Source organism: Struthio camelus, chromosome 12, assembly GCF_040807025.1.
Source record: "Struthio camelus isolate bStrCam1 chromosome 12, bStrCam1.hap1, whole genome shotgun sequence".
In the NCBI taxonomy this organism is placed as follows: domain Eukaryota; kingdom Metazoa; phylum Chordata; class Aves; order Struthioniformes; family Struthionidae; genus Struthio; species Struthio camelus.
The window spans coordinates 12,097,986-12,120,543 of NC_090953.1; the positions used below are offsets into that span (position 1 = coordinate 12,097,986).

The window sequence follows — 22,558 nt, forward strand, 5'->3', positions numbered from 1 at the left end:
CATTCACATTGCTTGGGAGTATCCCAGTGCTTAAATTAATGTCCTCGTCAGGGTCCTCCTTCCTCCTCCCAGGATTCGCTGTCCCCTCCTTCCCCCCTTCCCATCCTTGCATCAGAAGGGTCTCCAGACATTATTCACACATTGCTACAGGCAAATCAAAGCAGAGTTACTAGTGTGTCTGGGCTGATACTGTGAAAGCAGTGATGTGTTTTGCGCAAGAAGCCGTTAACTAAAATTTCCGCTGTCATTCAGTATGCTTTGACACAGACACGGCAATCTCAGGAGCAGCAGGTAGGCGAGGGCATAGGGACATTGATTTATACAGGTGAGAAACTCAAAATGCAGCTTCCTGCAGGTTTCTCAGTTTCTTTAAACAGGCTTTGCACCTCATAAAGCAACCATGTCCAACATCTGGGAAGTGCTGGACCTCTAATTTCAGTGTATGCACGCGCGTGTTACACATGCGCTACCTGCCCAGCGTTAAGCATAAGCAGCACGGCCCCTCCATCTGATGGGCCTCTCTGCCAGCAGCCCAGTTACCCTAGTGCAAATTACCAGCCGCTTTCAGGAGTCAGTAGTCTTGTCCGCCACCGACCCGCCTGGGACTTTAGGCCTGAGGGGACCCTGCAACAGCCACGTGTGAGCTGTGAGCCAGGGGCCTGCAGTGCTCGCAAGCTGTGACCGCTGTGTCACCTGGCCTTGGCCTTCCTGCAAAGGGAGAGGGCGATGAAACATTTATGAGCCTTCTTTCGCTGGGAGCAGCTGCTTCGTGTGTCTGACACTGGCATGATTTGTCAGTAGGAGAAATAAAATATAGTGCCAGATCAGAGTCTTAAAACTTACACATAGAATATAATGCTTCTTAATGTACAAAATGTTAAGAAGCTCTGTTTAAATGTATGTATTTCTCTGGGTGACAAGCTGTCTCCAGATCTGAACAGCTTTTAAATAATTTGTGCAATATATAGTAGCATCTCTGAGTCCCCATTAAATGTCACTGGCCAAGATTCATAATCAAATGCAGTGTTCATGTGCTGCAGCATCCTTAGACTGAAAGCGCTTCACGAGCATTGGGAGCAAAACATTTTTTTCCATGTTGCGACTTGGTCTCACAGCTTCCCAGGGCGTTGGAAGATGTGCTATATAATCCATGACTGGCTGTTGAAGCTGGGGCTCGTGTGGCAGCGGTGTTTAGTTGGTGTTTCTCTTATTCCCGTCTTTCTTCTGCTAATTTCGGGTAGCTTTGCCTGCCCAAGGGCAAGGATGAGGAGGAAAGGGAAGATGAAGGGAGTAAAGATGGTGAGGAGAAAGAACGTGATGATTTTTTAGTTATTTGGTTGTTTAGATGTTTTTTAGTCGGTTTCAGATGTTTACACACACTATTACCCCTTGAAACTATGCTTACCATGTTTTCCTTTACTAAATGAAGACTACGTCTCTTTTTAACTAGGAATTTCCAATTTAAAGAGCACTCACTGTTGTTGTAATAGTTTGACAGCACAAAGACAGCTCGGATCTTGGAGATGGCACCTGATTTTTTTCAGTATTAATTATTTGTCATTCACTTGTGTTTGAGGCATAATGCAGTCAGTCAGTGGCAAGAAAGCATCCCTCTGCTTTCTGCCAGTGGTTAGATGCGGTGGCTGCGCCATCACCATCGCCAGTGGTGGTAGGTTCTCGGAGCCATCAGAAATACCTTGTCCGTTGCTGTAGCAATTAGTCTGGGTGGTGCTGTGAAGTTTAGGCTGTCACCGTCATGATTCTGCACTCAGAAGAATAATCAAATGAAAGACTTTAACTTCATAATAAGCCAAGTGAACCTCTGTAGCTTTCAGATATAGACTGTTAGTAAAATCTGGCAGGTGTTAATTAGCCAAGAATAATAAAGAAGGAACAGCAGAACTCTGTATGGACTATTTCCACATGTATGGAGTAAACAACAAATGGAGACAGTGTTTCACTGCATTTCTGTTACAGGAGTCTGTATTTGTTACCATAGTAAGAATTAATTTTGGCTCTTAAAGCTGAATATGTGTCTCTAATGTGGTGAAAAAATCACTTGCCGGTATTTGTTGCTAAAAGTAAATGTATTAAATGAATGTATTGGTAAACTGTAGGCATGAATAAAATGTGGTGTGAAATAAGATCATTATCAGGTTTGTATTAGCGATAAGCTTTGTTTAGTCGTATACCATTTTTATGATGGAAAATGTCCTTTCTTCTCTGCTCGCATTATTTTTCAGAGTAGTCCTCTGGGTGTTTTATGAAGATAGTTGCAAAAATAAAATTTGATAGATGGCTTCCAATTCTTTTTGTCTTTTCATATTTCATACAGCACATGAAGAACCCTCATAAATTTTTCATGCTTCCCATAAAGATTTATTGTAAAAGAATGACTCAAAACAGCCCTTTAACCATGTGCAAAAAATCCAAGCATAGAACTTGCTGTTGACACAGTATTTTAGAAATAATCAGTTTACTATAGATGTTTTGTTACAGCAGAAGCTATATTTTACATAAAACTTGAGCTCAATGACTCAAGGCCACAAGGTAATGAAGTTGTTCCTAATGATCTTTACGGTGCTACAAAGATAATCAAATCACTTGTGTGCTGACTGCACATCCCAACAGATAGCAAATACTTTGCATATGCAATTTCAGCCGTTGTGTAGAAGGCAGCTGGATTCAAGAGCTCGATCCTCATTCATGAGCATCACCACAGATCGGAGTCCACAGCTCTCCTTAAGGAACACCTGAAATTTCGCTTGGCTTTGCGAATGTATGCGCACACCCAGGGAAGTTAAGAATGATATATGGATATTTGTTGGCGATCTCCATTCTGTGTGTTTATAAAGAATATAGGCACCTCCACATGCATATGCAGATTTCCCCTAGAACATTGGGAGAATATTAGTTTTATCAGTCTTTATAGTCCTGGTATTTTACTGAGAGTAAGCATGCTAAATTTCAGCCATAAATCTAAAAGACAGAAAATAATATTAGCAACTGGATAATGATTCTTCTCATTCCTTGACTATAAAGTGTGATTTTTCTTTTCCCTCGTCCCTCCCCCTGTTTTTATTTACAACTTTGTTATAAGTGATCTGAATTATCGGAGCATATGATAGAAATCCTTTTTATTCAGGAAGTGTGCAATAAGAGAGATCTATTTATAGGAACTTTTAATGTGTCTTTCCTTTCTAGTGTTTCAAGTTTCTCAAAATATAGGCAAGTAAGACTAAGCTGCTTTGGCAGAAAGGGGAAGTTACCCATTCTTATACTGGACACTTCTTAGTTTTTTCCTTTTTTCTGCCATTTTTTTCATCCTTGCAGTCCTCAAAACTTTGCTTGTGGTGCAAGCCCTGCCACACCCAGTGGCTCAGATAATACATTTCAAAAGTGCCAGACTGGCTTGGGAGCAGATACCCTACCGTATCAATTTGTAAAAATTGGATAATTTAATTAGTTTTCATCTTTAGCTTTACTCTCCTCTGCCTACCCTAATTTGACATAACCCTCTTACAGGAAGCATTCAAGTCTTCTCTCTTCCTGAAGTCTTCTCCCTTTAAAAAAAAATTAGACCAAAAAGTGCCATGTTTACGTATAGGTCCTTGGCTTGTTCAGAGCTCCCTTTTTTCCCTTCTCCGCAGTGCCTTGCTTGCAGTCCTGCAGCTATCTCATGAACTCCTTTGCATTCTTTAATTTGACTTACTCTTAAGAACAGAAGCCGTTTGATCATTTTTTATCTAAGCCCATCTCTTTTATACTGTAATAGACTATCCGCACCGAGTGAAACAGAGGAGAAGGAGAAAATAAACAAAAAGAAATCGAATCAAGATGCGCTAATGGCTCTTTTTTCTCGGAAGGTTTTTATTTTTACTAAGATCACCTAGACCTATGGAGATGTCATCCCTCTTTTGGAAGCAATGCTGCCATTCCTTTTGGAGGCACCTGCCCTGGATTTAACCAAAGAATTAAAATGCTTTTTCTTGCCAACAGTTTGAAACAATCAGAATTAGTCGTGCACTTTTAGACTTCTATGAGCCGTATAAAGATATTAATCTGAACAGAATTGATAGGTCACATATCATTTTAATAAATATCTTTCATGCATTTTGCAGTTTGCGGAGAAATTCCAAGAAGTAAAAGAAGCTGCCAAACTAGCAAGAGACAGATCTCAAGAGAAAATTGAAACCTCAAGCAATCATTCCCAGGTTTGTAATTTATCTTAATACCTGTATGCATACAGGATAAATGATTTAAGGCTAAATTTCTAATGGGCTGTACCAGCTTCTGGCAGCAAACTTAAAGTATATAAAATGAAGTTTGCCAAAGGTAATTGTCAGCTGCTGGGCATTAACATTGTCAGAGGAATATTTTTCATCCATCCATGCTCTTTGCGTTCATTTCAACATAATTTTTTTCAGCAGTTATTGAGCCGTTATAACTTTTTTAATAATAGGGAAAGCTATATATCCTTTGATTTGCACTGTTACACATAGTCTGGATCACTGGAAAGTAAGTCACAGTATAGTGCTTCAGCAGACAATCGATAAGATATATCGAGCTATTTCTTTTTTTCACTTGTCTAATCTACTTTTGTAGGAGTTCAGTTTGCAAATGCATGGACTTCTTTTGTGGTCATAGTGTGGTTCACTGCCTGAATGTGATGAATTGAAAGTTGTGATGTAGAAACGGAGGACAACACTTTAGCGAATGGTGGAAGAAGCTTATGTTGCGTGTTTGTATAATACACCTTTCTAGACAGCACGCCTTACTTCAGCAAAGTGCCTCTGTGTCCAGTGAGAACTGGTTTTGTTACAAATTGAGGAAACTAAGTGTTGTCACAGTCCCCCTATAATCATTTTACTGTGATTTCATAAGCACTGTATTAGCTAAGAACGAACCCTTGTTTAGTGCAAGCTCTTGGCTTGTGCTAGTATTTGGAGGAAAGTGAGATAAATTTTGTTCAGGGAGAAAGGCAGTTGCATGATTAGAAAAAGACAATAGAAGTTGTTGAATGCTTAGCCTTGCAAACAACCAGCTTCGTGAGGTCCACAAATATAGGTCTGAGAGGCTGACTTTGGATCCTCTTTTTTTTTTTTTTAAGACTTTGGTCACGGCCTTTGTGATTGTCTTTAGGCGAGGCATGAATGTAACCCCTTAGAGTAGCAGTATCTTTTATTTTTGTTTGTTTGAGCTTTGTGTGTTTCTGGGTGTGGTTTATTGTTTCATTATCTTAAAAAACAGACAAACAGCAAACCCTTTAGAAAACACAGGCCTTTTCAATTAAAAGCATTTTTTTAATGTCTTGAACGTTTTAAGCTTCTGTTTTGCATATCACTGCCATTTTTTTTCATTCTTTTTAAAGAGACTAGCTTTATACTCTAGACGTATAGCTTGTATGTTTGTAACCACTACTGTTCCCAAGAGAGCACCTTGGCCATGTAGCCTTCATTTTCTGAAAGGAATTGGCTTTGTGGGTCTATGTGGGACTGTGGCCACAAAAAGTCACACAATGACCCTAGGCTTAGTGAAGCTATTGCGATGTACCTAATTGTCATGTTCTTACAAAGTGTGAGTGTCCAACTGAGTATATCTTGTCTGTCCTGCACGTTTATACTTATTTTCACCAGCAAGTTGATCTGAAAGTACGAATAGGACCACATTTTGGCTGAAAAGAAGGAAAGCCTACCATTACAATTTACATCATTTTCCTAGCAGTTGTGCTGCGTTTGGTTCAAAGCAATCCAGGCTGTTTTGAGGCTGAAAGAAGGCTAGTGTTAACTTGTGCATTGTGTGGCAGGAATCCGGTCGAGAAACACCATCTTCCACTCGTGCATCCAGTGTAAATGGGACAGACGACGAGAAGGCGTCACATGGTGGTCCTGCTGATGCACATCTGAAGTCTGAGAATGATAAATTAAAAATTGCTCTGGCCCAAAGGTGAAGTTCTTTCCATACCTAAATTGCATTGAAATAGTTTGCTGTAATTATCTGATGGCTAGCGGTATTAACAGAGATTATTCAAATGTAATTGCGTAAATTTAAGATGATGCAGCAGAACGAGTGAATGAGCCGATTTTAGTAAGCACCTCCTGGTATCCAGTTGGGAGATGTTTACCAATTAGTTTTTTCCCGATTTAGACCATGATGAGATAGGATCTCTCTTACTCCGGTGACACCAGCTCATATGGCCTCCTTCATATGGGACGGCATACAGCTACGGAAATAACGTCAAGGCCATGGGGGAGCAATTCCTCCTGATAACGTGTGTAACCAATCTTCTTTTCCTCTTTGAGCTTATTAGGTTTACTTCTTCTATGAAGAGAAATAGGGATATTTAAAATTACAAAAGGGAATGAACTCAATTGTTCTAAGTCAAAATGAAAAATTTATCTTTACTGTGTTTTTTAAAGGTCTTTGGGGGGATGTTTCTAAAGCTGTGGACAGTGTCCCTTGAAGTCACGTTTTGTGCTATTTGCTTTCATTAATTATTTGAAAATGCTGAGAAGAATAATTTGTAGCCATAGTGAAAATACAGTAGTTGTTGGAATGTGCAAAGTCATGACATTAAAATACCATAATTCCCTTTCCAGGATTTAATTTGCCTTGTCTGCCTCTTGAATGTGAATATATCTGTGAACGGGGAGGGGGGGAAAGAAAAAACCTATCAGGATCAAGCTGCTCTTAAAAAGCTATTTAAAAATTCAAGCAGCAGCAACATAAGCAGCGTGACACAGTGAGCAATTCTTAGGTTTTGTATGTTATATTTGAAGTACATCATCTCTCTTTACTGAAATTTCAATAGCATAACCTATTTCAAATCATGCTTGCTCATTCCTACTGCTGAAGACACCACTACAAGCAAGTAGCAACTAGTTTATAAGGAGTTTCAAAGCCTACCATTCACTCTCTAATCTCTTTCTCTATACTGTAGCTTGAAGGCTTGTGGAATGAGTTGTTCCAGTTATTAGAATTGCCTAACAATTTTGTAGTTTATGATTGAACATAAAAAAAGAAAAAATGAAGGTATGTAATGTCAGCCACTCCGACATCTTTCAATCTGAATGCTCCCAGCATCATCTGCAAACATACAGAGATTCGTTGTTGTATAGGTACCACTTATCCAGGGCTGAAATACAGCCAATGTCTAACAAGGCACAGCTATGCAGCTCTGGAGGTGAGAAGAAGTGAAGAATGCTCTAGTAAAACACAGGTTTGCAAAAGGTGGAGGTCCCACCTATCGGCTTAACCCTACACCCTGCAGGACTTTTTGTTCCAGAGCACAGTCTCTGTTGCTGGAGTTGACCGATCCCTTTGTTTTGCCAAAGACAGTCAAATTAAGGCTTATGTTCTCCTTAGGAAGGTAGTGCCTAGAGGCAATTATATATATATGAGTATGCAGATTATTGGGACATAGACCACAGGTGGTTGAGTTTGTAGTCAGGTAAAAATAATAATATGTAGGATTAAAAGGTTAAGCCACCTCATGGCATCCTGTTGTTCTCAGTTCATCCAATGTAAAGAAGTGGGAGACGGAGCTGCAGACGCTGAGGGAGAGCAATGCCAGGCTGACCTCGGCGCTCCAGGAATCCGCTGCCAGCATTGAGCACTGGAAGAAACAGTTCTCGGCATGCAAGGAGGAAAACGATCAACTCAGGAACAAGGTAGCCCTAACGTGCTGACTATAATCCGATGAACGCCAGAGGACCCTCATGCCTGGGGCCTGTTCTCCTCTTAGTAAGCACTAAAAAGTCAAAGCGCAGTTATTTTAGGATGGTGGTCAAAAACAGCACCAATGCTGAGATGCAGTCACAAAGTTCCAATTTCCATGGTTTTTAAAATGTAGATACAAATGCTTGTTCTTGAAAGAATGTGTCTGTAATGAGAGTGTTAAATGAACTTGTCTCCAGAAAGTTGTCTCCAGAGCACTTTGAACGCTACCATTATGTGCTCCCCGTCTCTCATCTGGGGCAGAGCATGCACACAGGAGACAGCACTCTTTTGAATTAGTTACTCCTTCCTTTATTCTTTCTCTAGGATTTCTGCTGCTTTATCTTTTTTCTGTGTTAGGAGACTATGTCTTTGAAAGGAAAGTGGACAGGGAGAGTTGTTGCCCTGTGCTCACAGCATGTGAGGAAGTTCAAAAGGCTGGAGATCAGCAGGAGGACCCGTGCTGCTGTATCACGTGAAGCTTCTGGCCTCTTGATCTGGGAGACTTGTTGTCTGTCTGCAGAGGCTGCTGGCAAAGATGATAAAACAGAAGGGTTTTAAAAGAAAGGTTACTATTGCGTACTCCTTTCAAAGCTCATTTAAATATTGCCAGTTGATGAATGAGCAGAAGGAATGGTTATGGCATGGTTACTCATAAAATAAAGCTGGGAGGCACTCGGTAATAGAAGCAGATCCCATAGGTAGGCAGATGAACGAGAACGTGAGTTACGCTCTCAACTCTGCAAGTGCAAACAGCAGGAGGGACCGAAGGGCCGAGCTGAGAACCCAGTCTTCCAGCTCTCACGCAGGGCACATCACGTCCCAAAATCTGCAAAAAAGTGTTGTCAAAAGCCTTTCCCCCTCTCTTGCTGAGCATATGTCTCGGTAGTGTAATACCAAGAATGAGCATGAACCACAAGAGAGAAGTATAAATGCAGATTTTTTAAAGCCTCGGTTCAGAATATTCATTGGCGCTACCACTAAAATAACACGGTGCTATGTATCAAAGCAGGTGACCGCCCCACACAGTGTTAGCGCCAACCTGAATATGGTAGAACCTGGTATGCATGAGCACAGCTGGCAGTGGTAATGTCACTCTCATCTTAAATTTCTTTGAAGAAGCTGGATCCTTTCCCTGTTCACTTATGTGGATCACTGGAACATTTCGTATAGAGATCAAATCATATGGGTCTGGTGGGTTTTTTGTTTATTTAGTGTTTGTTTTACTTTCAAAGACAGGAAGGAATTTCGTACCTTTTGCATGTCAGTAGGCTGCAAATGGGGTGTTTCAGCACTGGAGATGACCCAACTTTTGTATCAACACTCAAATTCCAAATAGAACAACCTTTCCTTAAACAGATAAGGAAAGATAAACAGAGGTGAAAGATAAGAACTGTATAAGAAAATAGCACAATTTGCTATGTAGCTTTTTGCTTTTCTGTATTGTTACAGAGAAGTTGTTCTCACTGACATTAACTGATGAAATATGTCAGTTCTCAAAGGCTGTAGCGTAGAGATGAAGAGATTATCAAAACATGGCCTTACTATAACTGACTGCAAGGTTACTGTAACAGTGACTAGCCAGACTTGTTTGGGGTCATGCAGCAACACTGTCTGTATAATGTGCTTTTTTTCCTCTGCAGAGAGTTTTGTGAGCCTTTCCCCCAAGTAGGTTTCTTGTTAGGCACTTGCACTGCACCACTGCAGCGCTCTGGGAAGCTCCTTCTCCTTCATTAATTGGGTCAGAATTTTTTGCATATTGCTCTGCCTTCAAATGAGTGAAGTTATAATCCCAAAGCAACAAGAAGCTGAGAATTAAAATACATACTTTAATGAGGTGGCCCATTGGCCTGTGGGAAGTGCACCTCATGGGAGCTAAGGCCAGAGATGGCAAGAGGAGGTACCGGATCAGCAAAACAATTCCCTGGGTGAGAGAACAAAGCAGCATACGTTACTCTGAATTGGTTCTTCTAGCAAAGTTTTGATGTTGTGTCCCTCTTACTCCAGCTAAAATAATAAGCCAACCCTGAGGATGCAAAGCTGGGAATGCTAGAGGGATTTCTTTTCCTTGCTGCGTTAAGTCGCTAAGAAAACCCATCCATTATAGTCTTACATGGGTTTCACAGAAATGAAGTGCAAAATTTATCCCCAGCCTCTGTTTGTTACTCATTTTAGCACCTTGGTGTTTTGCACATTCTTGAGTAATTACATGCGATACTGTGTGAGAGATAGTAAACACGGTCCCTGGACTTCCTAGTGGATGTGTAAATTGATTCTTTTAAAGTAAAGAAGTTGATAATCTTCATGCATTGAACTGACTGATACAATCTGGGAAACAGATCCATAACAAATTAAAATTGTCCTTGCTTCCCTGTGTTCAGTGGAACAATGCCCATTTACATCAGATGTGGTCTGCCCCAAGTTTTCAGAAAATTGAAATTTTCAACTGATGTCTGACATTTCTTAAAGATTGAAGAACTGGAGGAACAGTGCAATGAAATAAATAAAGAGAAGGAAAGAAATGCACAGCTGAGCAGACGTCTCCAGGAACTGGAAACAGAACTTCAAGACAAAGAACTGGTAAGTGAAATAAATACAGAAGTGGCATACGTTTTCAAATTTGGGTTGGTCTGTCTGCTTCTAATTTTGTGTTTAGATTTATGGAACGGCTCACGTACAGTCAGAGAAAGACCAATGTCTCAGGCATTGCCCTTTCCTAGGTCGTCTGTGTAACATTCTTTAGCAGTAGTTTGATTGGAGTTCATGTCTCAATTTCATGATGTGCTATGCTGTGGGACAGCACAGTTTATTTTGGGGTTAGCAAACATGATAGTTTTTTGTATTTAACACCTTCCTCCTAATACAGGCATTGGAGTGGTTAAACAGGTTGCCCAAAGCCAGTCGGACGCATCCTGAGAACAGAATTTTGTCTGTCCTGTGCTCCCTTAGCCAACGGGAGCGAGGGGAGTTGTCATTGAAAAGACATCATTTACAAAATAACTTGGTATCAGTGAAACAATGCCTGTTTCTTTTTCCAGGTGTCTCATAGTCTTCAGCTTTGTCATCTCACTGCTCTCCCTCTGATCTCAAGAGTAATGCCAAGAGTGAGAAATTCACATTCATTTAGAGTACCTCAGGTTGTCATTTTTGACAGACAGGGTGTTCATTTTTTCCAAGGAGAATGATGTTGATGGCTTGGAGTCCCTGAACAATGGGGGAAATAATGGAATTCTTGTTTTTTTCCTTCATTACAGTGACCAAATGCTCTGTGCTGGCTGAAGAGCAAAAGCTGTCAGCAGGTGCAGTAAAGTTTGCCCGGTGCCTTTATAGCATCTCAGCTGGTGCTCTTAAAAGCAGTGCTGCTAAGGGGTTTTAAGATGGCACAAGGAAATAGTTTAGGGAGATGGATTTTGATGCGGTGTTATAAATATAATATGGTTTTCAGCACCATATTTCAAAAGGGAAATGTCATGCTTTCTTCCCAGCCTCTCTGTGGTAATAGCATGTGTAATAACCCTTATTCTCTGCTAGCATTTTCCTTGAGATGCACATTTTTACAGTACCAGATCAACCGGAAAATTGACTTGTGAATATTACAGGCCTAACTTCCACTTACTTTGACAAGCGTTACTTGTCAAACTAACTTGTTTTCAAACTGCATACTTACATTAGCAAGTTCTTGATTAGACTCATAAGTAACTTTTTCATGGTTTGCAGTTCAACCCAACACGGAGCCTGCTCATTAATGTTGCCATGTGTGAAGAACGACTGATATTGTGTTCATGTGGGAAACAAGGAGAGAGAAGTTTAGAAACATTAAGTCAGGACAGAGCTATCTGGGAAAAGCAATATGAATCACAGAACCATACCAAGGGCACTGAAGTAAAAAATATATTTATATGTTGAATTGTGAGCTCCCATGTACATATATACATGTATATAAGCATGCTTATATATGGGAGTTCATATCTCAAAATAAAGAGTGAGTTACCTTTTCCTCCCTTCAGTGGCTGGGACATTGCCTGGACACAGTGCAGTTCACAACAAAAATCTTTGTTAATACATGAGTTGTCTTCTACTTTAATATAGACAAATGCTGGAAAACTGGAAGGAAATAACAGAAATAGTTAGAATTGTCTAGGAATTATGGAATATCTCAAAAAATATAATTTATTGAGGCAAAGGTGCTTTGGCAAACCCTCAGAAGGAGGAAAAAAGGTACTTCATGGTACACTAGATTCTTGTGAAATTTGGGTGGGACTGGAAGTGCTGAATATTGATCCAGTTAGAGCAAAGGAATTTGACATTTTTGAGGAAAAAAGTTCATTTGTTATCTGGTTCTGTGGAAGAGCTTGAATTATATATTCTATTACATTCCTACTGTGCTTTAAGATCACTTGTTAGGGAAGGAGTCACGTTTTCACAGCCAGGAAATCTGCTTTTCAAAATGGAATGGTTTTGCTGTCCTGTATCCTCCAGGTCAGAGAGGATTTAACCGTGTTTATTCTTGAGAGCGTGAGCTACGTAGGTAGTTGTTGGAGGAGAATCTTGCACTCTCTTCAAGGGACAGAATTTCTCTTGAACCTGCAAACACGCGTTTCAGATCCTGTGACACTACTTCCGTAAAACATACCAGCCGTCTTAGAGTCTTTCCATACCACCCTTACTGGTGGTGTTTGTTTGCAGAGTTGACACATTTAGTGCTCTTAAATTTCCATCAGAAACATGATCTGCTATGAAGTCATGTTGCTGTTTTTGTGAATTGCTTTCAGCTAGTTCCTCTCAATTTTGATAGCGATGTCAGAACTGAATGTGAATTTTGGGAGGTGATGTTCAGGGCTGTGCAGCAGAGGAGAGGCTGTTCCTGCTGAACTCTGTAATGGTGCTTCTATATATTCAGCTCATAATTCCATTGGTCTTTTTTACTGCTGTATCTCATTGCAAATTCACGTCTAATTTGCTCTTTGCTACAATCTATAAATTGCTAGTAGCATTACGGCACTTCTCTCTTATTGAATATATCACAGAATCACAGAATCGTTTAGCTTGGAAGGGACCTCTGGAGATCATCTAGTCCAACCTCCCTGCTCAAGCAGGGCAACCTAGAGCATGTTGCCCAGGATCACATCCAGATGGGTTTTGAATATCTCCAGGGAAGGAGACTCCACTACCTCTCTGGGCAACCTGTTCCAATGCTCATATATCTGTTTGCAGATATGCAAATATCTGTTTGCGTAGGTATGTTTTAGGTCAAGAGTTCCTTAATATCATTAATGGCATTCATACTAGAGATTGGGTTACACTGTCTTTTTTGAAAGTACATAGTTAAAAATGTAGTGCAAAAATTTAGACTATTCTAATATAAAATAGCATCTGTTGTGGAATGCTGACATGCTGTTTTGATGTTTTTAAATTCAAATACTGTGCAGAATACAATAAAATATGCAGAGCCATTTCATATTCTCAAATTTTCATTGTGTTTTAATTGTTATTGAAATTGAAGCTTGCTGTAATTTTTTTTCTTTTCTTTCTTTTTTCTTTTTTTTCATTTTCAAAGGAACTGGAGGAGCTCCGAAAGCAGGGTGAAATTATACCACAGCTAATGTCAGAATGTGAATCTGTATCTCAAAAATTACAGGTACAGTTTATCAAAGAAATCAATCTAAATATAGTTGATACATTTATTTCCTTTCTCCCAACTATATACTTCTATCTGTTCAGACTTCAGGGTTTGAAGGCAAAAGAGCTTCAATTTGTAAAAACAAGAAATGCTAATTACATGCAAAATGCACTGTGCCCTTCCCCATAAGCATAAGAGTAATTAAATAGCTCTGCTTCTTTGCCTTGCTGTTCACAAAAATTGGCTTGCCTGGGACCATGTTGCCTCTTCCCCCTGGCAGATTCCAGGATATCCTGTATCCTGTCTTTCTGGTGCTACGGGCTTGCGTAGCTGTGCCGACACGGCCGCTCCATGGGCTGGAGCTGGCGGCCCCTCTCTGTGTGGCCCTCGAGCAGCAACCTTGCTGCCTCATTCCTTTTTTGGCAAAATATCGCTTAAGGTAGCTTGGTTTTTCACCTGTGGCTCCTCAGCTTGGAGATGAACAGATGGTGCTGGATCCCTCCGGCAGCTGATGTGCCAAGAGCCCTGCCCGGCTTGGGGCTGATCTTTGGACTTCTCAGATCAATAGCTTGTTAAGGTCAGGGCTTGTTTAAATGCAGTAAATTAATATATGAAAGGAGAACAATATAAGCAGTCTAAACAATGAAATCAAATCCAATCAATCAAATAAGCCATCAGTCTCATAATCTGCATGCTCTAAAACAGTTGGAAGGCTGCAGGGGAGTGGCAGCTACTGCAAATCGTTAACATGAGTTTGGCTTGATTCAGCATGATAAAATATGTTATCTATGTTTTTTGGTGAGAATACGTGTGTGCTTGCACTCCTATGAAATGGACAGAAATAGTCAGAAGAGGTGATGAGAGAAGGAAACAGAGCAAATTGCAAAGCTTTACATTGCTGACCTGTACTTGGCCTGAATGTTCATGCGTAGAGTCAAACTTAAAAAAAAAAATACAAATAGATCCAAAAGTACTGAATAAAGTGACATTGTTTCTCAGGCAGTGTTTTGTTAAGCTTATCTTTCAAGGCTAAACCATAGATAATTTTGTATAAAATCGGTAGCATGGTCTCTAATTCTGCAGCTGTAGCAATGACAGAAATATATGCACAGTACATGATTTAAATCCAGCTGAATTTTAAGATATCGACCAAATGACAAAATCTGATGCAAAGCGTGTTTTCCAGTTAATCAGTGCCCTTTCCTGTGCTAGTCAGATTAAAAAGAAAAAAAAAGCCCACCCATGTCAGTTGCTTCCAGAGGTGCTTGTGTTCATCAGATTGCAGAAGTCAAAGCAAACTTTTGCAATCTGGCTGCCATTTGTTGCTTTATTCTATTAAACGTTATTCGTCAATCTTCTCTATGATTCATGTTATTGTCTTTTTTGTCTTCAAGGCTGCTGAGAAAAAGAACAAAGATCTCGAAGAGAAGGTCATAACACTAAGGACAGAAGTTGAAGAGAGCAAACATAGGCAGACCAACCTTAAAACTGAATTAAAGAATTTTTTAGATGTACTAGATGGGAAGATAGATGAATTACATGATTTCCGACAAGGACTGTCTAAACTTGGGGTTGACAACTAGATGGCAATAGATTTTTGTAATCTAGAGTCTGGATGTTTGATGTTTTCTTGATCCCAAACGTGTGTTTTACAAAATATAATTAGAATGTTCCACTTGTTTGCATTGTTTTTGTACATAGAGGCTGAAAACTTGCAGTGGATTTGGGGGTTGGTTTGTTTGTTTGTTTGTTTGTTTGTTTGTTTGTTTGTTTGTTTGTTTGTTTGTTTGTTTTCCAAACCAATCGTGCTGCTCACTGAATTCTGTTGAGAATAGAAACTTTCTATATTGCTGCTCTGGCTGTGTGGGGTTGTGAAGAAGTAGAGGGTTCTGTCTCAGGAATCTGGAACTAGATCTACCTTAAAATGTATATGCAGTTAGTTGTTGCAGGGAAATTTATATCTTTCTTAAGGGCTGTTGCAACCATAGAAACAAAAACCAAGTCTTTTTCTAGTTTGGACTATCAGCACTCCTAGCAACATACACTTTTATTCCTTGGTGGAGCAGAGAGAAGACGAGATGGGGCTCCTGCAGTTTGTAAATCAGCCTGGTAAAATGTGCCTGTGATGAGTTGCAGTCAAGTGAATCACTTTACACAGATGCCAGTATCCTTAGGGACCATGTCAGTCAGGCCTGATTCACAGAAAAAAATCCAGTGGATTTCATATAACCTCTGATACAGGCTACTTGTGCTTGCCTGTGCTCATACAGCACAAATTCAGCAGTGCTGAAATGAATTTCAGCTCTTATACTTCAAGTCAGTCATGCATCTTACCCAGTCGGTGATGACAGCTTCTCTTGCTTAACTAGATTATCTTTCTTTGGCCCACAATTTTGAACCCATGTTGTTCAGTCAGTGCATATATCTCTGAAATATGCATAATAACTCTTGGGACCAGATATTTATTTTAAAAAAAGATAGGTTACTATTTTGTATGCAGGACACGTGCACCTCTGTAACTTGATCACTGTTGTTTCACTGCCACTGTAGTAACTTGGGAGACACTGATCTGAAAAGCATTAAAAAGCTACTAGAAAGGGTGTTGCTCAGAAGCAGGTTTCTGCTGAGGAGGCTTGCATGGTAATGACTGCATGAAATCAAAATCTTTTCCTGTGATTTCTACTTTCCCACCTTGTGGAATAGTAGGAAGGAATTAGACACCAAATTAGACTCGCAAGGAAAAAAGCCCAAAGGCACAAATGCTATTGTGTTCCATACCTGATTATTCAGCAGCTCTAAATACATTTTGAGTGATGCAAGGTCATATATTGGATTCCAGCGAGACAGAAGCTTGATTCATTACTGGCAGTGATGTAAAAAGGAAGAGAGAGAAGAATTCAGCCCAAGTCTTGCTTTTATCTCTAAGACTGCCTTCAATTTCTTTCTTTTCTTTCTTTGTAAACTGGTTTGAGATTCTATTTACACAGGATCTAAATTAATTCAGGAAAAAAAAACCCATTTGTTTATATGATATTATTATTTGCTTAAATCAGGCAACAGCCTGGATAAGCACTTAGTTAATGCATTCCAGCAGTGACAGACATTAAATGGCCATGTCATGATGCTTGCATATTACAACTTAGGGTTTTTTTTTTAATTTTCTTGGCACATCTCTATTATAAAAGTGACCTTTAAAAGAACTGTGGGTTATAGATGAAAAATGCATTGAATACTTTTTGCACATGGATATACAATCCACATGCTGAAACTGTGGAGTTAGGTTCTGTCTGCAATTGTCCCTTGAGTTTTGATTTCATCTGTTACTGTGCATTATCTGTTTAGACTTGACTTTTTGTATTTTTGCTTTTCCCCCTTTTAAACAACTGCTGTTGTGAAGTTGGGACCTTTTATAACCATTACGACCATTTAAGTCTCTGCAGAAGATTGCTGTAGGCTGTTGGTATTTAAAAATGAAAATAAAAATCAGGTACATAGCATGTAGGAGTGTGAAAATTAGATTTTGCCAGTGTGGAATATTCAACAGTTGCATAACGTGCGGTTAGATCAGACTTCTCAAAACTGAAAATGACGTCAGCAACTGTGTGTGGTCGTGAACAAGTAATCTCCCTTTTTAGTATCTTTTTTTGATAGCAAGTCGGATAGAAACAGTCACTTAACAGGCAGCTTGCCCTGCTTCTCCTTTGCTCCTGACGCTTTAGGGCTCCCTGAGATTACAGGCCTGTTAACTGCATCCACTGGGCATCCGGATAACGCAGTTGAGACCTGCAAGCAATACAGGCAGTTAGGGCCCTACTCATCAAGGTGTTTTCTGGCTTTCCCAGTGAGGACCTTGCTCCAACTTCTGTTTCCCTTTTTCTGTAGAGCAAGTTTAGGGCTTGTTTTGCTGATTTTAATATGCAAATATGATTTTAATATGATTCTGTTTAGGGGGTTTCAAAAGACTCCACAAACACATTCTTTTATTGGGGTTAATCCATTTTTTTTTTCAGGTTTAATCAGCTTATTTCAGCTCCACTTTGCTAAGACTGTATTAAGCCACTCTTAAGTTGCAGGAAAAGTGTTTCCATGTGATTGCATTGATCTAACACTTGAAGTTTAAAGCTAGTGAGTAAACCAGCGAGTTCTTCTGCCACGATGGTTATTTGTGGGTGCCTCATGCCCACCAGAGATACAGCGGCAATGTCCTTCGTGGAGTCCCTGCTCTGTCTCTTCTGATCTTGTCTCAGATATGTTTTCCTGATCTGACATTGCCTCTGAGGTTGAGTTTTGGGGAAACTGGCTGTTTCTATCCTTCTAGGTCCTTGCTGGAATTACCCCCTTTCTTTCTTTTTTCTCCCAAACCGCAGTGAGTATGAGGGTCTCAAATCTGAGAACCTCTGTGTATAATCGCTCAAAAACATTTCCCCAAACTCCGCCTTTTATAATCTTTCCCTCTCTTTCATTATATTTTCTCCTCTTTAAATCAAAGAGTACTCTAGGAGGAAATGCTGCGTAGGAAACTCCGGACACCAGCTGCAGCTCCTCTCCCTGGTCTTGGCCCTTGCCGTGGCGGCTCCCGTTCGCGCCTGCCGCCGGGCTCCGAAGCACACCCAGTCCGTTGGGCAGAGGACTGTAAGTGTGAGATGTTATTTGTACTCCGAAGCCCTGGGGTGGCCCCGCAGCTACCTCGTCTTGCCCACCTGCGAGTCCCGAGCAGCTCCTCAGGGACTTGTCCTGGCACCAGGCCTCCTCCTCCTCTCCCTGCCGTGCCCCAGCGGCAGCGGTGCTGGCGACTCGCTCCCCCCTGCTGTCCTTCCCCTCCTGTCATGGGGCAAGTTTTCCTCCTTTTGGACGTATCTGAGGATTCAGCCTCCGCCCAGGGACACCTCAAGTGAGGAACCCCTGCTCCCTCAGAGATTTTTGCATGCGTTTTTCTCCGGCTCCCCGAATGGGCTGTGGCCACACAGAAAGAGTCCCCCTACCCTTGAACATCTCCAAAACGCTGCGGCGGGGCTGTGTCGCCGGGTGCAGGGCTGTTGGCCCCCGGGCAGCCCCGCGTTGGGGGAGGCTGGGCTGAGGTGGGCGCCTGAGGGGAGCAGCCTCTCCAGGGTGGCCCCGAGGGGAGCAGCCTCTCCAGGGTGGCCCCACGTTGGTGTGGCCACTCGCCGCTCGCCACCCCTCTCCCGGGGCGGGCCGGCCGGGCTCGGTGCAGCAGTTGTCGCCGCTCCGGGCTGCCCCAGCCACGTTTCCCCCTTCGGCAGGCGACGGAGCAGGTGAGCCCGCCATTCCCACTGAGCCCGAGCGGGGCTCTGTTTAGACACGGTGATGGTGGTCGTAGGTTTCTCCCTCAAAGTGTTTAATGGCAGGATATATCCTACCTCAGCTACACGGTCTTTCGCTAACAAAGGTCCTGTGCTTGGCACCTCCGGTGCACACACCTGCCGTTCGCACTTCCTGGCGTCCAGCGGGGAGGACCGGGGATCACCTCCCTCCCCGTTAGCGGCTGTAAGGTGGGGGACAAAAATCAGTAACCATCTTCCCTGTGAGCAGCTCTAAGACTGCAGCTCGGCGGACAGGAGTCCGTGTGGGCCTCTTGAAACCCGGCAGGAGCGTGTCCAGCTTTCCTCGGTGTTTTCCAGTGCGATAGGCCTTGGAGCTGGTGTTAGAGCTGCTGAATAATGGTGGTGGTGATGAGGGTGGTGGTGTTTTTATTTCCCTTGTTTCGGTGGCCAGGATGAGAAATCAAATGAGCAGGTTTACCTCATGTGAGCAAATTTTCAGTGACGGAAAAATATCTCCAGCTGATTGTTTTCAAGGGAAAGAAGTGTTTCGTTAAATAGGTCGTTTAACACTTTCAAAAGTGAACTTAGCTTAATGTTTTGAATAAAATAGTTTAAAATGAAAAAAATGAACGTTTCACACACCCAAAAAGAACTGTTTTAGCCTTTTCCTTTTTTTATCCTCTTTGGCAGAATCTGTATTTGCTGAATTTGACTCAAATTGACAAGCAGTTTTGTTTTTCCTAAAAGTGTATCTTCAGCAAAATTAGCGCTCTCCGATGTTTTTCTGTCGAGGTCTTATTGGCGTCTCCTTTACTAAGCGAGTTCACTGGAAAAGAGCTGCCTTTTCTGTAAGTAGTTCAATGCCACCTCTCACTTTCTATATCCTATTGTTGAAAATGGACTCTTTTTAAAAAAAAAAAAAAAGGCTTTATGCTAGGTGCTTCTGTACCCAGAAAACAAACACTATTTAGATAATGCCTTTTTATAGACAAACATCTATTTTTGTTTTTATGTAAGTGATTTGGGGTGAATTTTTTGTAAAGCTGCTCCGTGCATTGGAGGCAGTGCACAGGGTTTCCGCCGCTCCTCGTCCCGCTGTCTGTGAAATACCGTCGCCGCTTTTGAAAAGAGCGAGGGAAAGCACGGGCCGCTGTTGTTTGACGGCGGTCGGGCGGCTGCCGGCCGCACGCTCGTGCTGTGTTCGCTCGCTCCCAGCCGGCCGCCGCCCGCGGCGGTCCCCGCGCCCGGCCGAGGGGAGCCTGCGTCCTTTTCCCGGCCAGGGAAAATGTGCCCGTTCGCTCCTGCTCTGTGCGCAGCTCCTCTGTCACCCGTTGGGTTTTTTTTTTTCCTCCTCTCAGGAGCGTTCATTTTCTTCACAACCCTGCCTGTTAATTTCTTGTCACCTTTGGCTGCTTCATAAATCGCTGAAGGGAAAATTCCCTGTTAATGCCGTCGTCTGGTAGTGGTGGGAGTTTCTTGGCTACGAGGCTGTGATGGAGCGCTCTTCATTAGGCTCTTCATTAAGCTCTTCCAAGCAGTTACTTTGGCAAAATCCTTGAAAGCGTGAGCAGCTGGTAACGAATATAGCATTGTCTTCCACAGCGCGTGGGTTAACAAAAATAAAACTGCTAGCAGGGTGAAACGCACCATTCAGCTTAGTGCGTACTGATGTTGAATCCTAGGGGAAGTGGTTTAAATGGGAATCGAATACTAGTGGCTAATTTTGATGGTTGTTTTAGGAGAAGCTTCAGTGAAAAATATGATCTGTCCACAATCCCAAACTGTCTGTAAACGTGCCAGAAGCCTAGGATAGCCACCACTGAACTGTCAAATCATCCGTCTTTGTCCTGACGGTTCTTGACTTGCAAAGCTATGACCTGTAGATATCAAACTCTTCAGCATATCAAAACTTGAAAATGCGAGGGATGAAATACTACAATCCGCGCACAAAGCTCTTTTCTGAGGAAGACCGTCACGATACCAAGCAAACAATACTTTGCTGTTAGAAATATTCAGTTAGAAACAGAAAAAGTTGTTGCCAATCTGTTTGCAGAGGTCCTGCAGAAATGCAGGTTTTTAGCTTTGCGGAGGCCAACACCAGCCTTTGCATCCGCTGCCGTTACCGGCAGTGGCGTCGTCTCTCCGCTCCCAGTAGTTAGGACTCTCCTGCTGAGTCTCATTATGGGAACGGCACAGAGACTGTGAGACAGAGCTCCCCGAAAGTAATTTTTCTTTCCATGAATTATGTTAAATAAGCAATTGTGCGTGAGGCAAAGCAATACCTAGTCACAGGACGTTTAATCCAGAAGCATCCTCAAAAGGAGAGTCCCAACTAACCCACAGACTGTCTAGAGGAATTCATGTAGTGTCTTGCAGCTTGAGGACCTTGTCAGTATTTTATACTTATTTTTAGAATACAAATTTGACAGTTATGTGAAGTTTGCATGTCTTTAAAATAATGTTCTCTGTGTTAAATAATGAGATACCTGAAATGTAAGGAAACTATTGATAAATGCGATGAATGTGCTTCCCAAAAAAGTATTCTCCTGCAGGCTGAGGGACACAGCCTGGTCCTGGCAGGCTGAGGGGTTTGCTCTCACCTTTGGGGTATTGTGGGGTGTCTAATGAGTTTGACTTTCTACTGTGTTTTGTGTTAGCACTTTTTCTTTTTTTTTAACAGATAGCCTAAACATACAGTCTTCAGGTGAAGGTGACTATACCTCCAAAATTTTTTATATGCACATTTTGAAATAGATTGCTTTTTCCTTTCTAGTCATTTAGTTACCTGATAATAATGGCACATAAAAGTAAGGCACTTGAGAGAAATCTGTCTACTGGATTTTTTTTGTTGTTTGTTTTTTGGGGTTTTTTTAACACTGGTCAGCAATAATTATTTTAGCCATATACTAGCTAAAAAAGACTGATAGTGTAAGAATTGTGAACTGAGCTTCTAAGCTTGTGCGTTGACTAACTTGGTTGTGTGAAAAGGGAGTTATGCTCAGTTAAAGAGTATTTTGCAGCATTTCGATGTGTTCATTTAATTGCCTAATAGTGATCATAAACGTAATAGTCTATAAAACTCTTCATGAATGACAAAGCACATCATTTTTAACATAAATATATCCCTTGTAGTTGAAAATTACGGGAGTGTTTTAGTGTGGTCTGCTATACCAAAATATTTAGATTATTATGAGATTTTAGTACTAAAAATAAACATATACCCTGTTTTTACTGTTTCAAGTGAAGTTTAGTGAATGACTGACAATTTGTTGATATACAACTGTCGGAAAACACCACAGAGCTCTACATGTATATTTTTGTTTGGCTTTATTATATTTAGTACATGGTTAATCAAAACTGAAGTGTTTACTACAGTTGGATCGTTGTAAAAACATCTCTTACCTCGTCATTCTGTCTGCTGTGAAAAAGTACTTTCCTCTTCTGTTTTTTAATGACCATAGACAGTAAATGTTAACATTTAGACTCCTAGTAGCAGTAAATGCTGGTTTTTATATATACATATATATATATAAGAGAAAGACTTGATTTTTTTCTTTTTGAACTTATTATATAACTTTGTGATTTTTATCTGATTTTATTGTAACATAAAGTTGTTTTATGTAAAAATATATAGTTTAAGTAAAATCTCTTGTCTGACTGTCTATCATTAACTTCTGAAAATGGACACCCTTTCCCTCACGTGTATAATCTGGTGGTTGTGAATCTGAACTTAAGACAATGCTGTCCTTTAATGCTAAGAGAGCGGTTTTGAGCAGCCTGTAATGGGGACATCTCGCTGCGGGTGCCCCTGCGCATCCTGGATTGGGCTGTATCCACTGACCAAACCAGAAAAGCAATGTCTGGCAGTATTCTGGCTAGATAACATGGGTTAACAGGTGCTAACACTGCTGCACCCAGGGATGGATGTTTCCGAACTGGG

At 41.2% G+C, this 22,558-nt stretch overlaps 1 protein-coding gene across 4 annotated transcripts in view; it reads left to right on the forward strand.

The window, feature by feature from the left end:
- The window catches only part of HOMER2 (homer scaffold protein 2), an 84,607-nt gene extending 62,344 nt beyond the window's left edge, over positions 1-22,263 (forward strand). For all 4 annotated transcript variants that reach the window (XM_068958011.1, XM_068958010.1, XM_068958012.1 and 1 more), the window contains 6 exons: positions 4,122-4,214; positions 5,807-5,946; positions 7,514-7,670; positions 10,186-10,296; positions 13,274-13,354; positions 14,731-22,263. In XM_068958011.1, the coding sequence (XP_068814112.1) occupies positions 4,122-4,214; positions 5,807-5,946; positions 7,514-7,670; positions 10,186-10,296; positions 13,274-13,354; positions 14,731-14,919 (771 nt within the window). In that variant the 3' untranslated portion in view covers positions 14,920-22,263. The remainder of the gene's footprint in view (positions 1-4,121; positions 4,215-5,806; positions 5,947-7,513; positions 7,671-10,185; positions 10,297-13,273; positions 13,355-14,730) is intronic.
- The last annotated feature ends 295 nt before the right edge of the window (positions 22,264-22,558 follow it).